Below are 17671 nucleotides of genomic sequence, written 5' to 3' on the forward strand. Positions count from 1 at the left end.
CAAATTGGAGCTGTAGCCACTGGCCTGCACCACAGCCACGACAACACCAGATCCGAGCCTCGTCTGTGACGTACACCACAGCTCACAGCAACGCTGGATCCTTAGCCCACTGAGCAAGGCCAGGGATCGAACATGCATACTCATGGATGCTAGTCAGATTTGTTTCTGCTTAGCCATGACAGGAACTCCCCAGAAACTCTCTAATACTTTAAAAAAAGATTGAAACATAAATTTAATCTAGCATTTTCATTTGCTTTTGTTGGTAGTTATTTTGATAAAAGCTAATTTGCTGCTGCCAGGATAACTTGTTGCTGTTATGTTCTTCACTTTATTTGGTATGAAAAAATGTCCTTCGTTTGGTATGACATCAAAGAAGTAAACATTCTTTCCTCTCCCAAATAACAAAATACACCACCTTTGAGCAATGAATGATATTTGTTTACACATTTATTTGACAATCTTCCTCTTTCTATAGGTTGCTGAGCCAGACAATGAAGGATCATCTAGTAAGAGTAGCAAATGAAGCCGAATTTATCCTGAGCAGGCAGCGAGCAGAAGATATTCACAGACATGCAGAATTTGAGGTAGGTTAAACATACGACTGGTGTGGGGCCGTTACTATTTTTTAATGGTAGTCGTGGGAAACTGTGTAGGTAAATGGCAGCCTGATCCAAGTAGACACGTATCATCAAAAATTCAAAAATAGTTTGTGAGAGAATCCTGGGGAACCCTGGAAAGAAGGTACAAGTCTCTGCAGCCCAGGCTCTGATCATCTTCCAGCCAAGTAAATGAGTAGAGGACTTTAGTTAGCTGGCAATGACAATCCCCATTTAGATAAGCTCTTTCAGGTTTCTAGAGAGAGGCTGAACAGAGGTATGAAGTTTGAGGTTGTAGCTGAGAAGAAATAAGGGCACGTAGAGCTTTCTTGGATCCTCAACATGGACCAATCCATCCTGACAAATCCATCCTGGGACCAATGCTTGTCTCAGCAGTTGCTCCTGAACATGTATAACAAACATGAATTCATAGAGGAAATTAATGGTATTGTAGCTGTATAAATTATAAAAATTCACACCTAAGGTGTACTAGAATATTTGACAGGAACATTTGCTAAGAATTGGAAAAAAAAATTGAAAAGCACCATCTGGGTTCTTTCTTAGATGTTAAGAACAGATAAGGAAATGTTGCAGATATTTTTCTGGTACATTAAAAGTGATGAAAACCTCCCCAAGTGCGTTTTATACAATTATCATAACATGAAAAAGATATTAGAAAAACAAAACAGTAGAAGACTAATTTCACTGAAAGACTTGGGCATAAACTTCTAACTAAACTTTAACCAACATGATCCAAAAATGTAATGAAAGAACCATGCAATTGACTCTTGAACAGGCAGGTTTAATGTGGGCCCACTTCCCAGCTGTTATTTTTCAATTGTAGATACTAGAGTACCTCACAGTCTTCACTTGATTGAAACTGCAGATGTGGCAGAACCTTGGATGTGAAGGGTCAATAAATTCTATATATATTAACTCTCACATTGTCTTAGGGTCAGCTGTATAGTGTGACTACTTAGAATTTACTCATGAACTCTAAAGATGGTTTGCTATTAAGATATCTGCCTATAAGTTATATCAACACATTAAATATAGGAAAATCATCTGAAGATTATCAATAAATGGAGAAAAAAAGTGTATTATAAATTTTAGCATACAGCCATAATGACTGGGAAAAAAGTATGTAAGAAAACAATCTGAATATGATAATGATAATCATTTTTAATGGTTAAAGCTGCTTCCATTAAAATCAGGAAATAAAGAGTGATATAGTCTATTAATATTATTTAAGAAATTTTTTATGTTCTTGCAAGTATAATATAGCTAATATAAATGGTAGATAAGAAGAAATATTATCACTTTCAGATTGTTAATTGTATGATCTAGGAAAATCTAAGAGATTCTTGAACATTTTTCTTCTGGAAAATCTTTAGCAAGGTTTATTGGATGGAAGGTAAATATGCCAAAAAATTAATAACTTTTCCTTTGACCAGCAAGCAGGAAGTGAATGAAAATCAGAAATATGGATCTGTTTTACAGTTAGGACAAAAATACCATTTTGCGTTGAATTCTATAAGAAATGTACAGATACTAATTTATAACAAAAATATAAAATCTCTTTAATACAAAACAAAATATAAATGACTGGAAGTCTTTCGATGCTGGATAGTATATCTTGCTCTGTGTGTATGTATGAGAGAGAGAGGCATAAACTAAAATCATTCTTTTATTTTGAAAATATTTGAGATTTATAGAAAAATTATGAGTAATACAAGACCTCCTATCCACCATCCTCCTAGATTCTGCAGTTGTTAAAAGTTTTACCACATTTGCTTTTCTGCTCTTTTTTTTTTTTTTTCTGAATTTGAGAATAAGTTGAAGCCATAATACCCTTTTACCTCTAATACTGCACTGAGAATTTCCTATGCCCATTCTCCGTTTTAATCTTGGACAGTTATCAAGTCAGAAAATTAACATTGGTACAATGCTATTATTTAAATGTAGACCTTACTTATATTTCCCCAAATGTTTTCATAATGTCCATTATAGTCAAAAAGAGAAAATTTTATTGACATATAAATGTCAGTTTTTCTCAAATTAACATGTAAATTCAGTACAGTATAATTAGCATATCATTCCATTAGCATAATGGTGGAATATTTGAAATTTAAATATCCCTTTAAAAATATGTAAATATCAAGAACATCCACATATTTGGATATGCAAATATCCAGTTAATATGGGCAAAAAATATATTAATATAGCTTAAGATTAGTGAAAAAAGAATATTGAGGATGTACATGACTTCCCAAATAAACAATGCTAATTAAAAAAATACTGTAAAGACAGTACATACAAAAAAAAAAAAAAACTTCCAAATGGAGTAAGGATATAGGGTGAAGATGACATAGTAAATATTTCAGGAAAATATTTGGAAAACTGTAAAACTGGAGCTGAAGTGTATATGAGAATTTTGTAACTAAGAGCACTTAAAAAGTATAATAGTAAATAGCTGTTACTGCATGTAACATTAAGCTGAGAACAGATACCATCAACAATGTGGAAAGACATAATGGAATATGGAAATATGGATAAATTAATATGTTCACTGTATTAATAATTCTTATGAAATGATAAGAGAAAAGTTGACCCAGTAGGCAAATAAATGATATGAATAGGGATTTCGCAGAAGAATATGAGTTATCCATAACATAGAAAATGATACTCAAATCATTTTGTATTTATGCAAATATTTAGGAAAATATAAAGTAGGAAAGCTGTGATCTATCACTTTTCTGAGATTTAAAGTAGTAATGCACCATTGAAGGAGATAGGGGAGATGAGATGGGCAATGGTATTCTTTTATATTTTTAGTTAAAATGTACATTTTTAATGTTATAGGAAGGCAACATGGTCATATGTATTTTAATAATAATTATATAGGCACACTCACTCACAGCCCCATATATATCTGTGAATATATCTCTTAAGAAAAAAAAGTAATAGTATGTAAGCTTAGATGTGAAGGCTGCTTATTGAAGCACTGTATGTAAATTTTATAAAATAAATACAACAATGGGAAAACAGGAAAACAGAAGGAAATGTTTCTTTAACAAAAGAACCATCATTTCCTCAATAAACAGGATGTTAATAAATTATGAAAAATTAAGAGATCGATGGCTTGTTTTTTAAAAAATAAGAGCTTGATTCATAACTTTGTGTTTTAAGTTCATATTTCAATTTATAGCCTTCTGTGAGAGCTGAGTACATTGGTCCTCATACTTTCTTTTCGTTTATCTCTTCAGCTCCCAGTGTTTAAAGTCACATTTTAATTTGTATATTGTCTAAATACTTAACACTCATATTTGTAACCACAATTCTGTTAATACTTGCGTGTTTATAATATATGTAAGTGAATTCACTATCCCCCTCTTCTATTAGTCATAATTTCTTAGTTTCCCCAGGTTCTTTCTTCTCACTCAGTTCTTAGTTGGCTAGGTTTCATCCTCCTCTGCCACAAAGGGCTCATGTGTACTGTAAACTTAAAATTCTTTCCTATTTCAGAATATTAAATCATCTGGCTTTTTATCTGAATGACATCCTGATCGTTTGAGTGTTCTTAGCTAACACTTGCATTCGTTTAGAACTTTATAGACATTGCTTCATTGTGTTCTGACTTTGAATGTTGCTTTCAGAGAAGTGTGAGGCTACTCTGATATTTTTCCTAAATTGTTTGCTGTTTGAGATTCCTTTATTTGTCCATGGAGTTCATTTCTTAATAGGAATATGACTCAGTGTTAAACATTATTTATCAAAAATTTCTGGAACATAGTCTTTGTTTATAATGTAAATTCAGATTTTTCCTTTAGTTCTTAGAATTTTCTGTAAATGAAAATTTGAAATATGTTTTACTTTTTATTCTCTTTTTCCTTATTTAGTGACACATTAATCTGTGTTAGATGTCTGTCATATCTATTAGTTATTTCTTGATTACTTTACTTTCTTTGATCTCTAGATATGAGTAATTAAATCTTAATTTTTTTTTTTTTGTCCCTGATGCTTATGGTTGATTGTTTTGTTCTTCATTTTGTTTATTTCGATCTTCAACCTCTGCCTTTTCCTTTTTCGCTTTATTTTGATTTTTATCTTTTTTGTGGGCTTTTTGGGTATTTTTAAGTTGTTTTTTAGAAGAAAATAATCATGAGGCATCTCCTTTCATTTTTTGTCACATATTCTTCCGAGATTCTTTGTCTTTTGTTTAGTCTCTTCCAGTTTTATGTAAATATTTTATTTCTTGGCTTGTGTTCTATTTATTCACTGATTGGTGATTTATGTTAATGAAAGTATTGTTTTCCATAGACAAACAGAATATTTTAGTGATTCCTTCCCTCCTCCTCAATGTCTGTAAAGCTAAGTTTTTCCTAGCTGAGCCAGAGTTTGATTTTTGAAATTTGACTTTTGCCCGGTATTGTTTGCCTATTATGAAGAGAGGGAGAGAGATCTTTGAGATAGTTGAGGAGGCTTTCTTAGCACATCCAAGTCTTGCTTTCTCTTGTAAGATTTTGTTAATTATTTTCTACCAAGTTCATTCCACCTTACCTGAAACATATGGGCAATTTGTATCAGGGAAAAATGTGCTTAGCCATGAATCATTATCCATCATTTCAGAGAGTAGTCTGGAATATACTTCTGTCCTAGGAAGTCAGCCCCTATTTTTCATTTCCTTGCTTCACCAATTTTTGCAGTGGAAGTTTTTCTAGCATCTTCAGTTGGTAGAAGCAAGAGATAATGATACTCTTAGTTTGTTTCTCTTCATGTATGAAGGTATTAAGAAAAGTTATTAGGATGTTGTCTGTTTACCAGCATTGCTTCTGGCACATGGGGACGTGGTTAAGAACTGAGGTTATACACCTTTAGTTCTAGTTCCAGTATGTTTATTTTCCCCATCACAACTAATTATTTAATGTTCAGTGCTTCACGTTCTGTTTCTTTTGTTGCTGGTTATTTTTGTTAGTTTATTTTCTCCTAGTTGTTGTTAGGTGGATTTGTTTCTGCTAAATTTTTAGAATTTAAAGGAAAAAAACTTTCAAAATTGCATTTCAGCCTACCAACCTACTCTGGGCTCTTTTCCTTAGTGTCCTTTCTAATTGATTATGGAGAAGTTCCTTTGTAACTTTGGTTTGAGATTGCAATTCATTCATTTTATTTGAAGTTTTAGTGATCATGGTGGTGGAGGTATGTGTTCTTATGTGTATGGATATGAGAGAATGAGGAAGGAGAAAAAGTAGAATTCAGAAGAGGAAAGATTCTTCTGTATATTAGAAGAGATTAAATTGATTTGACCCAAATGGTGTATATGTATTTGCAATTTAGATGAGGGATAATGGTAATAACAGTAGCTAATAGTGCACGAGTCTTTATGTCGTGTCAGGAAGTGTTAAGGGGTGCTTTATAAGTTTTAAACTAACTTAATCCTTACAGTATAACTTCTGAGGTGGTACAGTTATTATCTGTCATTTTATAAGTGAAAAAACAGCATAAGGAGAAACTAACCTAGAGTTATAACTGAACTCCAGACCAAGGCATTTTATCTCTTAATCACTAATTTATGTATTTGATTCACATTTTATTAGATTTCTATAGAATGTGTGAATAGAATTTAATCCTGATATATACAGCAGCTTTATTCCAAGCTAATTTAATTTTATACTTTATCTACTACAGTTTTTCATTTAAATCCATATCATCTTGCTGTGAGGTTTATAATATTGTAAAAGTAATATTCTAAAGTATTATAATAAAGCATCTAAATAAAAACAAATATTTCCAAACTGATTTTATTGTTAGTTAAATTTTTCAACTCTTTCACATGAGAGTCAATTTTAAGAGAGCAAACGTATTTTTAGTATTTTCTAGTCTTTATTTTCACAGAAGATGGATTCTTTTGTTTCACAGAACCCCAATTGATTGAGGCATGTTCATGTTTAATATATTTCTAACTATATTGCTCTTAAATCTTGAATAATACTCTACAAGATGAAGCATATTTTTTCCTAGACAGCTTATATTCTAAAGGTTATCTATATTCAGCCTTGAATTCATGCTGTGCATTCTTTAATAATATATTTGAACTTTATCTACTGCTAGTTACTTTCTCCTGCAAAAAAGAGATGTTGTCATGTATTTAATACACTATTTGTGGTTGTAAAGTAGCTGACTTGTTTCATTTATTATCAAGGGATTGATGACAGTGTAGATCTGAAATGCACATCTCTTTAAGTTCATTGCATGATCATCATTGGAGTTGTTTATCCTTGACATCTTCTGCTTTTGATTTATGTATAGGTTCCATGACAGCATTGATTACGTGTACATCTTTATTTTTTAATCTTATAGCTCTAAACAATGTTTATTAAAAAATATATTATGCAAAACATTGTACCCTGTCTTGTAAATATAGTGTATATATGGGTGTGCACAGTTCATGAAAATCTTTTGCTTAAAAACTGTCCATCAGGGAGCTCCTGTTGTGGCTCAGTGGGTTACAAACTTGACTAGTATCCATGAGGATGAGGGTTTGATCCTTGCCCTCACCCAGTGGGATCTGGCGCTGCTGTGAGCAGTGGTATAGGTTGCCGACGCAGGTCGGATTAGAATTGTCTATCAAAGTTTAGTTTATTTAAATGAATGTGTTACATCTTTAAAAGATGTGATCAAGATTATCATGTAATAACTTAATTTTTAGGAATATGTGTAAGTTAAAGTCTACTTTAGTGAGAATTCCTTATGCCCTCTGGCTGATGTTGTTCTGAATTTCAAGTTATACAATAGAACTTACTTCTCATTAGTCTCAATGGAATGGCAAAGTAGATGGCTAGTCAGTTTATTTGAAGTAATAGAAACATTCTTTTTTACGAGTAAAAGGCATAAAAGCACTAGTTTAATTTTTAATATAGCAATCTATATATTTTTCTTTTAGATGAAGGATTCAAGTATTTTTTCACATTAGCAAACAAAATATTTTTAAATAAAGTAGTGAATTTTTTGTACTTTTACATTTTTTAATATTAGTGAACTCTTCTATAACAACACTTGTTTAAGCTTTTAACTTGTGTTAAAAAATCTTTATAAGGAGTTCCCGTCGTGGCGCAGTGGTTAACGAATCCGACTAGGAACCATGAGGTTGCGGGTTCGATCCCTGCGCTTGCTCAGTGGGTTAACGATCCGGCGTTGCCGTGAGCTGTGGTGTAGGTTGCAGACGCGGCTCGGATCCCGCGTTGCTGTGGCTCTGGTGTAGGCCGGTGGCTACAGCTCCGATTCAACCCCTAGCCTGGGAACCTCCATATGCCGCAGCAGCGGCCCAAGAAATAGCAACAATAACAACAACAACAACAACAAAAAAGACAAAAAAAAAAAAAAAAAATCTTTATAAGAATCCTTTTAGGTAACTCTTATTATCAATATCCTGCTTTTATAGGTAAGGGAACTAGAAGCACAGGGAGATTAAAGGATTTGTTCTAGGTCACATAGCAAATATCTGATAAAGCTAGTATTTGAGCCCAAGTAATCTGATACAGAGTCAGGACCACTCTGCTATGTGACCTCTCTAACACCATCTCCTGAGTGGTTTAAGATGATTTTGTCATTTCAGCACCACAGCAGGTCTGTAAAAGTATGTAAGGATAGATTGAGATGTGATTTGGCCTTGGTTACATAGCTATTTAATTGATAATTTTGAGCCAGAATTCAGATCTTATAACAATAACCCAGTGTAGTTTTCTGTCCCTATATTCTCTGTTGACCTCATGGTATCACAAAATATTTTGCTGTTGAGATAATATATTATTCAACATATATTTGACAATTCTGATCAAGTGTGAAGTGTATTAACTAATATTAGAGACTTAAACCACCAATTTTAGGGTTATGGTGAATTATCCAGTTTATCGCTTTACTAGTTACGTTTTTCGTGATTGATGGTCACTTGCTTTCTTTTAATCAAAATAAGTGTTTTATTTTTCTTATTATAGAAATGATACATGCTTATTATAAAGTTTAGAAAATACGGAAAATAGAAATAGAAATCATTCATTATTTAGCTTTAACACTGGTTTATTGTTTTTCTTTTAACTTTAATTTGAAATAATTAGAGAAAAGAAAAGGAGTTCCGATCATGGCTCAGTGGTTAACAAACTTGACTAGTATCCATGAGGACGTAGGTTTAATACCTGGCCTTGCACAGTAGTTTAAGGATCCAGCGTTCCTGTGCGCCATGGTATAGGTCACAGAAGCGGCTGGGATCCAGCAGTAGCTGTGCCTGTGGTGTAGGCCAGCAACTATAGCTCCAATTCTACCCCCCTAGTCTGGGAACTTCCATGTGACAGGAAAAAGAAAACACAATTAGAGACTTAAAAGAAGTAACAAAAAGTAGCATATAATTCCCATATACCCTGTTGTCTTTTAAAAATACATGTAATGGAATTGGAGAATAGACTTGTGGTTATCATGGGGAAGGGGGAGGGAGTGGGATGGGTTGGGAGCTTGGGGTTAATAGATACAGACTATTGCCTTTGGAATGGATTAGCAGTGAGATTCTGCTGTGTAGCACTGGGAACTATGTCTAGTCACTTATGACGATGATGTGAGAAAAAAGAATGTATACATGTATGTGTAACTGGGTCACCATGCTGTACAGTAGAAAATTGACAGATCACTGTAAACCACCTATAATGGAAAAAAATGTAAATCATTTTATATACATATATATATGTATATATATATGTATATAAAAGTCTGAAAAAAATACATGTATATTCATTCATTTACTGAAAGTACTCACATACCAAATTAGAATCATAATGGTACCTTTAAAATTTCTGACATTAAAATAATTGTTTTCTCAGCGGTTTGCCATCATGAAAAAATTTTTTTTAAAAACATGATTTGTAAAGCTGTGATATTGCTGAGTATAAACATGTTGTAATTAATTTTACCATTTCTTATTCAAATTCTTTAGATACTTAAATTCTGTATGTTTTACAAAGAATGCCATGAAGAATATCAATACTCATAAGTCTTTTTTGCGGTTCTGATTTTCTACATGGGATAAATTCATTTAAATAAAAATCTGGGATTGGATTATGAACTCTTTTGGGTACCTTAATACATATTGACAAATTTCTTTTCAAAACCCTTCATGTTATATTCTTTTCCCATTTTAGTTGTGCTGTTGCCATAATTGAATAATCTTCACTTTGATAAATAAAAGCATATGGACTCCTGTTTTTTTTAAGGACTACATTACTTCTATTTGTAGTGAGGGTGACCTTGAACACGGTCATTCCTCTCAGTTTTTTTAACTTAATTTTTAAAAAATTGGTAAAAATTTATATTTATAACTATACAAAAGATTTTGTAGGAAAATCTCTCATTTGCACACTTGTGCCAGGGGAATCAGCATTATCAGTTTCTTGTTTTGTGCCCCCACCCCCAGCAAGGAAATATTTTATTTAGGGAATACAAATATGTCATGTATCTTTAACACAGATAAATACTTGGTATATACAATTTTGCACCTTGTTTGTGTGTGTGTGTGTGTGTGTGTGTGTGTGTGTGTGTTGTCAATATATATTGAGCTTCCTCATTTTTTGTTGCTTTATATAATAATCCATTGTCAGAGTTCCCCGTCATGGTGCAGTGGAAATGAATCCAACTAGGAACCATGAAGTTGCAGGTTCCGTCCGTTGCCTTACTCAGTGGGTTAAGGATCTGGCATTGCCATGAGCTGTGGTGTAGGTTGCAGACGCAGCTCTGAACCTGAGTGTTGTGACTGTGGTTTAGGCTGGCAGCTGTAGCTCCAATGTGACCCATAGCCTGGGAACTTCCATATGCTGCAAGTGCAGCCTTAAAAAAAATAAAAATAAAAACCATTGTATTTTTGTGTATTTCTGTAAATATAATTATTATTATAATGCCAGGCTTCTTATAGACATTTATATTTTTAATTATTATCATATTACAAAAAGTAAAAATTATTACTGCCTGTTATGCAATTAATAATTTTGAACTCTGCATTTTGTTGTTACATAGGTGTTTGTGACTGAATTTTCTTTTGTATCTTTATCATTGTTTAGTAAGATTATGTTTGTATTATGGCATCTATAGAAATTATGTTGTACATTAATAAAATTTTTTAGATTCCCTTATATGAAGAAATCCTTCCAGGTTGAGGATTTTTAACCAATTCTGATTTTTTAAAGAATTTTATAATTTTTATAATTATTTATAACTGATGTTGATTTGCTTTTCCTTATATACTATTGTCATAAAAAACATATATTAGCTTTTTTTTTTTTTTCAAAGAGCCAAGTCATGGGCTTATTTATTGATTGGTTGAGTTGTTTTCTAAATCACTTGCATCTTTTGATAACTGTTTTTTTTTCCCTCCCTTGCATTCCTTTTGTGTTTTTCCCTTTTTTTCTTGTTTTGTTGAAAGTATTCTTTTTTAAAAAATGGAAACTGTTTGGAATATTAACATTACTCTGAGGACAGCAGTGGCCTCATCCTGTTTATTACATGACATACTCATTTTTTAAATTTTGTAAATTGTATATTTTTGATCTAGTAATTATTCAAGGATTTTGTCTTTTATTGTTTGTTCAGATTTTGTTATTATTTTATTGCATTATAGTAGATAGTATGGTATGTGTAATTTTTAACTTTGAAGTTTATTGAGGATTTCAAATTGGCCTACTTTGAAATTTAGCTTATATTTATAGGCTTTTTTGTTTGTTAAAAAACAACAACAACAAAAAAAACCAGACCCAATACCCAAAACACTCTGATCTGTAATCTATAATCATAGTAAAATTCCCAGTGGGAATTTTTAAAGAACTCAAGTAAGTGCTTATCAATCCCATTTGAAAAGATAAATATATATATTCTAGACTCTTTTGCAAGATGTTCAGTAAGGCATGATTAGCTCTATGAAAATTTAATGTGGAAATTATATTAGGGATCAGTGTCAATAAGAACTGACTGCTGGAGTTCCCATTGTGGCACAGTGGAAACAAATCTGACTGGGAACCATGAGGTTATGGATTCGATCCCTGGCCTCTCTCAGTGGGTTAAGGATCTGGCATTGCTGTGAGCTGTGGTGTTGGTCTCAAACACAGCTCGGATCTGGCATTTCTGTGGCTGTGGCGTAGGCTGGCAGCAACAGCTCCGATTGGACCCCTAGCCTGGGAACCTCCATATGCTCTGGGTGCAGCCCTCAAAAGACAAAAAAAAAAAAAAAAAAAAAAAAAAGAACTGACTTCTGATTATCAAGTAGTTATAAAAGTGTTAAAAAAATTGTAAGGAGACATTTAGGCGGAAGATTTGAATAGGTATTTCTCTGAGGATGATATACGAATGGCCAATAAGCATGTGAAAAGATACTTAACATCATTATCATTAAGAAAATGCAATCAAAACCACAGTGAGATATCACATCATACCTCCTAGAATGGTTATAATAAAGTCAGCTAATAACAAGAGTTGGTGGACATGTGAAGAAACTAGAACACATTGGTAGGAGCCTAAAATGGTGCAGCCTTGTAGGAAAACAGGTTGGCAGTTTCTTAAATGGTTAATTATAGAATTAGCATATGACCCAATAATTCCACTCTTAGGTATATACCCAAGAGAATTGAAAACATACATTCACGTAAACCCTTATACACAAATGTTCATAAAAATGTTGTTTATAATAACCCAAAAGTGGAATTAACCCAAATGTCTGTCAAGTGATGAATGGATAAACAAAATCTAGGATATTCAAACAGTGCAATATTATTCATCCACATAAATATGTACATGTGTAACATGTATATATGTTGCATATATCATATATGTATATATATGTACAGATTATAAGATTTGAAATCATAAGTTGAATAAATATAATTCTTATGTCAAAGATCTGTGATGAGGAGACAAATAAAATTCACCAACCAGTATTCTTTTTAATAGGAATTATCCATAGTGTATTTAGCTTTCCTAGTGCTTTAATTGATTTGTCTAATTAATGAAAAATGTGCTGCCTGTTTTATGTTTCATATTTCATATATATCACTTTTATATATCAAATATAATGGTAAATCTTCTGTGTGAAATTTTTTTTTTTAGTTTTACTACTTTGTCGTTGAGCTAATAGTTTACTGTATTCTAATGCTATAGAGTTTGGGGAATATGTATATTATCCATACACTCTTTAAATCTGAGTTTATGATTATCTGTAGATATTGAAAATGTCTTCATACTTTTACTTGACTTCCTGAGTTCATTGTAAATCTTATTTGTCAGCCAGGCTCTCTGCATGATTTCTTTTTAGTAATTAAATTTAGCATTTCCAGCTACTTAAAAATTTGTTGGCCTTTTCTGTTCATTTGTGTTTCTTCACGCATAAAACGTAAGACATCCACATAGTTTTAATTCTTTTAAAGTGCCATTTTACAGTCAGTGTTTGGCAGTTATATGCAGTGAATGGTTTACTTTCTTCTCAATATGAACCTAAAATTTTAATCTTAAACATTAATCTAAATATAAATCTGATGTATATTAGAGATGTGAGTGCTCTAAGTGACTTTCTCCCAGTAATTTATAGGGACTTAGACTCTTTCTTAGAATGTCAGACTAGGTTATGCAATGAAGTATAATTTCAAAACCTGTATTCTCTAAGTGTAGGTAGAAGCAGTTACTTAAAACTACAAGTTTGGCTAATTACCATAGGATTTAATGAATCTTTTGGTTATAAAAGAGCAGAAGAATTTTAAACATAAGAAATCTCGTGTCTTTTTTTTGGCAGTACTTTATCAATCATATTTCTATGAGGGATGTTTTTGATATAGACAGTTTTTTGAGACATGTTTACTGACTACTGAGCCACATATCTGTCTTCAGAGAGTATTATGCTTGTAATTCAAGGCCCATTATTCTCCATTACTGCAGAAAGCACCTTTCATAGGTAATGTAGTTCCTTGGAATAAATTATGAGCATCTACTTACAGCTTTCTATTTTTAGATGTCTCAAATGGTCATTCTTTAAAATATTAATGAATTCATATATGAACAGCCAATAAATGTCCTTGTACAATCTTAACTTGTGGACTTATTTAGAATTATAGTATTTAAACTGTTAATATTTCAAGTCCTTTATTGAGAATCTGGTTTTACCGGTAGATGTATGGTATATGATTGATTAATAAGCAATTTAAAATATTTACTAGCTTAATTCTCTAAATCTACTGTTCTGTTTTGTTCTTCATCTTTTATTACATTGTTAAATACAATTTTCTGGCATAATAAATTAATATGGCATCAAATAGAAGTGTGGTAACGATACAAATGTTTTTGTTTTAATTGATAATTATCTTTTTTCCGTGTTTTCAGCAGAGTATTAGACCATAGAATGTAATTAAGTAGATGAAAAGTTTAAATTTGAGAATGAAAAATTGCATCTAAAAAAGAGATGGATATTTAAAAAATTATTTATTCCTGAAATTCCTGTGGGATTGCAAGTGGCCCTGAGTAGCCAAAACAGACTTTCTTAAAAGAGAACAAAATTGGAGCACTTATACTTCCTCATTTAAAAAATTTACTACAAAGCTGTAATAATCATGGTACCAGCAGTATTATAGACATATAGAACAGATGAATACAGTTGAGAATCTAGATATAAATTTGTAAATAAAGATTAATTGATATTTGACAAGATAATTCAATGAGAAAAGAATAGTCTCAATAAATTGAAACAAGATAATTCAATGAGAAACAAATAGTCTCAATAAATTGTGCTAAGACAACTCGATATCCACATACAAAAGAATTAACTTGATACCTCACATCATATACAATAAGAATGAATTCACAAACTCTTAGAAGATAACATAGAGGTAAATATTCATGACTTTGTATGTGGAAATAGATTGTTAGATATGACATAAAATCAGAAGCAACTAAAGAAAAAATGGGTAATTGCATGTCATCAAAATTAAAAACTGTGTATTACAGGGCATTATTAAGAAAGAAAAAGATACCCTATACAATGGGAGAAAATATTTGCAAATTTATATCTCATAAAAGTGTTTATTATCTAGATGTTAATATCTTTCAACCCAGTAACAAAAAACCAAACAACCCAAATGAAAAATGAGCAAAGAACCTAAATAGACTTTCCTCTAAAGATAGACAAATGGCCAACAAACAAAATGGAAAGATGTTCAATAGCATTAGTCATTAGGTGAATACAAATCAAAATGATATCCCATTTCACCCCCACTAGGACAGCTAAAGTTAAAAAGATAGACAATAACAAATATTGGCAAGGATATGAAGGTAGCAGGACCGTTATTGACTGTTGGTGGAATATAAAATGGTATAGATGCTGTGGATACAGTCTAATAGTTTCCCAGAAATTTAACACAATTACCATAGGACACAGCATCTCTACTCCTAGAAATGTGTCCAGGTGAACTGAAAGTAGTTATTCAAACAAGTTCACATGAATGTCTCTGTGGTTTACTTTGTGTGTCATCTTGACCAGGGTGTCCAGATAGCTGTTAAAATATTATCACTGGGTGTATCTGTGAGGGTGTTGCCAGAAGAGATTAGTATTTGAATAAGTGCGGTGAATTAAGAATATCCCCCTCCTGAGTGCCAGTGGGCATAATCCAATCCATTGAGGGCCTGCATGGCACAGAAAGGTAGAGGAAGGATGAATTAATTCTCTGTTCTTGAGTTGAGTCATCATTTATCTTCTTCTGTACTTGGATGTTGGTGCCCCTGGTTCTTAGGCTTTCCAGGTAAGAGGAGGACTTACACCATTTAGCCTCCAAATTCCTGGACTGAATTACACCACCAGTTTTTCTGGTTGTCTCACTTCCAGATGGTGCTCATGATACTTCTTGACCCCATGAACCAATGGCTTTAATAAGTCTCTTATGTATATATCTGTATATCTTATGGTTCTGTTCCTTTGAAGAAACTTGACTAATAAAATGTATGTTCATAGCAGCACTGTTCACAGTATCCAGGAGGTAGAAACAGCCAAAATGTCCAGCAGTAGATGGGTAGATAAACAAATTATGGTATATTAAATTGAATATTATACAGTAATGAAAAAGGAATAAAGTACTAAATCCATGCTACAATATAGATAACTCTCAAAACTTAATGCTAAGTGGAAGAGGACAAACACAGAAAAAAAGATGTATAAATCATTTATATGAAATATTCAGAATAGATAAATCCATAAAGATGGGACTCAGATTGTTGGTTGCCTCTGGCTGGGGAATGGAGAATGGGAAGAAGGTGCTTAAGTGTTGACTTTAAAGGGATGGAAATGTTTTTCAACTTGATCTATTGTTGGTTGCACAACATTGTGAATGTGCTTAATGCCACTGAATTGTGCCCTTTAGGGTGGCTAATTTAATGTGAATTTTACCTTATTTATTTTTTAACATGTTTTTGAATATGTGGAGCTGTTGAGTATATTGAGTGATGTAAAAGGCTTAAAAGAGTTTGTTTTGTTGAGTTGCTAGATACTATAATCCTCTTGATTGGGATATTAGGAGAAAGAACATGTTGGAAAATTGTGTAGTTTGGAACATACTGAGGGTTTGGTTTGGGGGGCTAAATAAAGAGTTCACGCCTAGATAAGATATATCTGAATACGCATGTTATATTTGGATGCTTTTAGTGGATTGATAGGAGCTGAAGCCATCCATAGAGTGTGGTGGATGAGAAGAGCCCCAAGGCATCTTAACAACTGAGTGTATCACATACTTTGGCAAGTACTCAGTTGCACTAATTCATTTACCATTCCATCCACACTCCCAAACTTTAATAGGCTTTTAGTATTTTCCAGTTACCCTATTAGGTTTCTCTGGAAGGCTTTAATTCCCATACCCTGAGTAAATTATTTCCTTCATATCTTTTCCTCTTCCTCAAAACCAAATACCCTACTCTGCACATATTGTCAGCTGAAGCCCTCAACTCCTATTTATTGCAAAATTTGTTAGAGTGGAATGATGCTGAATCTGTCCATCACCAAGCAATTCAATATATATTTGTCTGTTAAGCCTCACCTGTTAGAGAGCTCCACCCTTTTTAGTGCAGATCTGTTTGGGTTTTTGGAGCCCTTCCTCACTCCCACTTCTCAAGACTTTGAACACTTTTCTCTTTCCTGATCAAGTTTCCTTTTCTCCTGAGAAAGCACCGGAGCATGTTGTAATACATTCCATCTATAACTAAACTAAAAACAAACTCAGAACCTTCTCTTGACTTCACTCTCCTGGCTCCTATTTTTCTTTCAGTCGAGTAATCAATCCCTACATTGGTTTTCAACCTATAAACTTTCTCTTTCCTCTGAACTTCCTCATGTCATTTTGGCTTCAGGGCAATCAGGCTTCTACTTCCACCACCACTCCCTTGAAACTTCTTGGGATTACCAGTGACCTCAGTGTAATCCAAACCAGCATTTATCTCTCTGTTTTTGAGTAAACCTCATCTCATTGTCTAATGCTAGCAAGTGTTCTCTCCTGTCTCCCCTTCTCTGTAGTTTTTCTAGTATCTTTTCTCTGCATAGCCTTTAAATGAGGAAGCGCCTCAGAACTTTATCCTAAGCCTTTTCTTATGTGTCTGTGGTCTCTTGCTAAGTAGTGTAATCTGTTTCTATAATTCTTTTTTTTTTTTTTTTTGTCTTTTTGCCTTTTCTGGGGCTCCTCCCATGGCATGTGGATATTCCCAGCCTAGGGGTCTAATCAGAGCTGTTGCTGCCGGCCTACACCACAGCCACAGCAATGTGGGATCCAAGCCACATCTACAACCTACACCACAGCTCATGGCAACGCCAGATCCTTAACCCACTGAGCAAGGCCAGGGATCGAACCCACAACCTTGTGGTTCCTAGTCAGATTCGTTAACCACCAAGCCATGATGGGAACTCCTGTTTCTATAATTCTTAAATACTATCTTTAGTTTGCTAATTTTGAAATTTATGTCTTTGATCCAAGTTCCTTTTCTGAGTGCCAGACTTACTTAACTGTATTTTACATATACACTTCGATTTTTCA

At 33.0% G+C, this 17671-nt stretch overlaps 1 protein-coding gene and 1 long non-coding RNA gene across 8 annotated transcripts in view; both read left to right on the forward strand.

Moving 5' to 3' along the window:
• LRBA (LPS responsive beige-like anchor protein) overlaps nucleotides 1–17671 on the forward strand; it is a 712651-nt gene that overhangs the window by 262474 nt on the left and 432506 nt on the right. For all 7 annotated transcript variants that reach the window (XR_014812812.1, XR_014812814.1, XR_014812813.1 and 4 more), the window contains one exon: nucleotides 476–584. Coding sequence is in view for 4 of the 7 variants with exons in the window: in XM_021100637.2 (XP_020956296.1) it covers nucleotides 476–584 (109 nt within the window). In the remaining 3 variants the exon portion in view is untranslated. The remainder of the gene's footprint in view (nucleotides 1–475; nucleotides 585–17671) is intronic.
• On the forward strand, nucleotides 2968–8984 carry LOC146400917 (uncharacterized). The gene is made up of 2 exons (XR_014812827.1): nucleotides 2968–7691; nucleotides 7991–8984. It is a non-coding gene; the product is annotated as an uncharacterized LOC146400917 (long non-coding RNA).

This window comes from Sus scrofa, chromosome 8 (genome assembly GCF_054392235.1).
Source record: "Sus scrofa isolate SSC_HxYL_T2T_F1_AM1 chromosome 8, Sscrofa_HxYL_maternal_Yorkshire_Landrace_v2.0, whole genome shotgun sequence".
Classification (NCBI taxonomy): Eukaryota; Metazoa; Chordata; class Mammalia; order Artiodactyla; family Suidae; genus Sus; species Sus scrofa.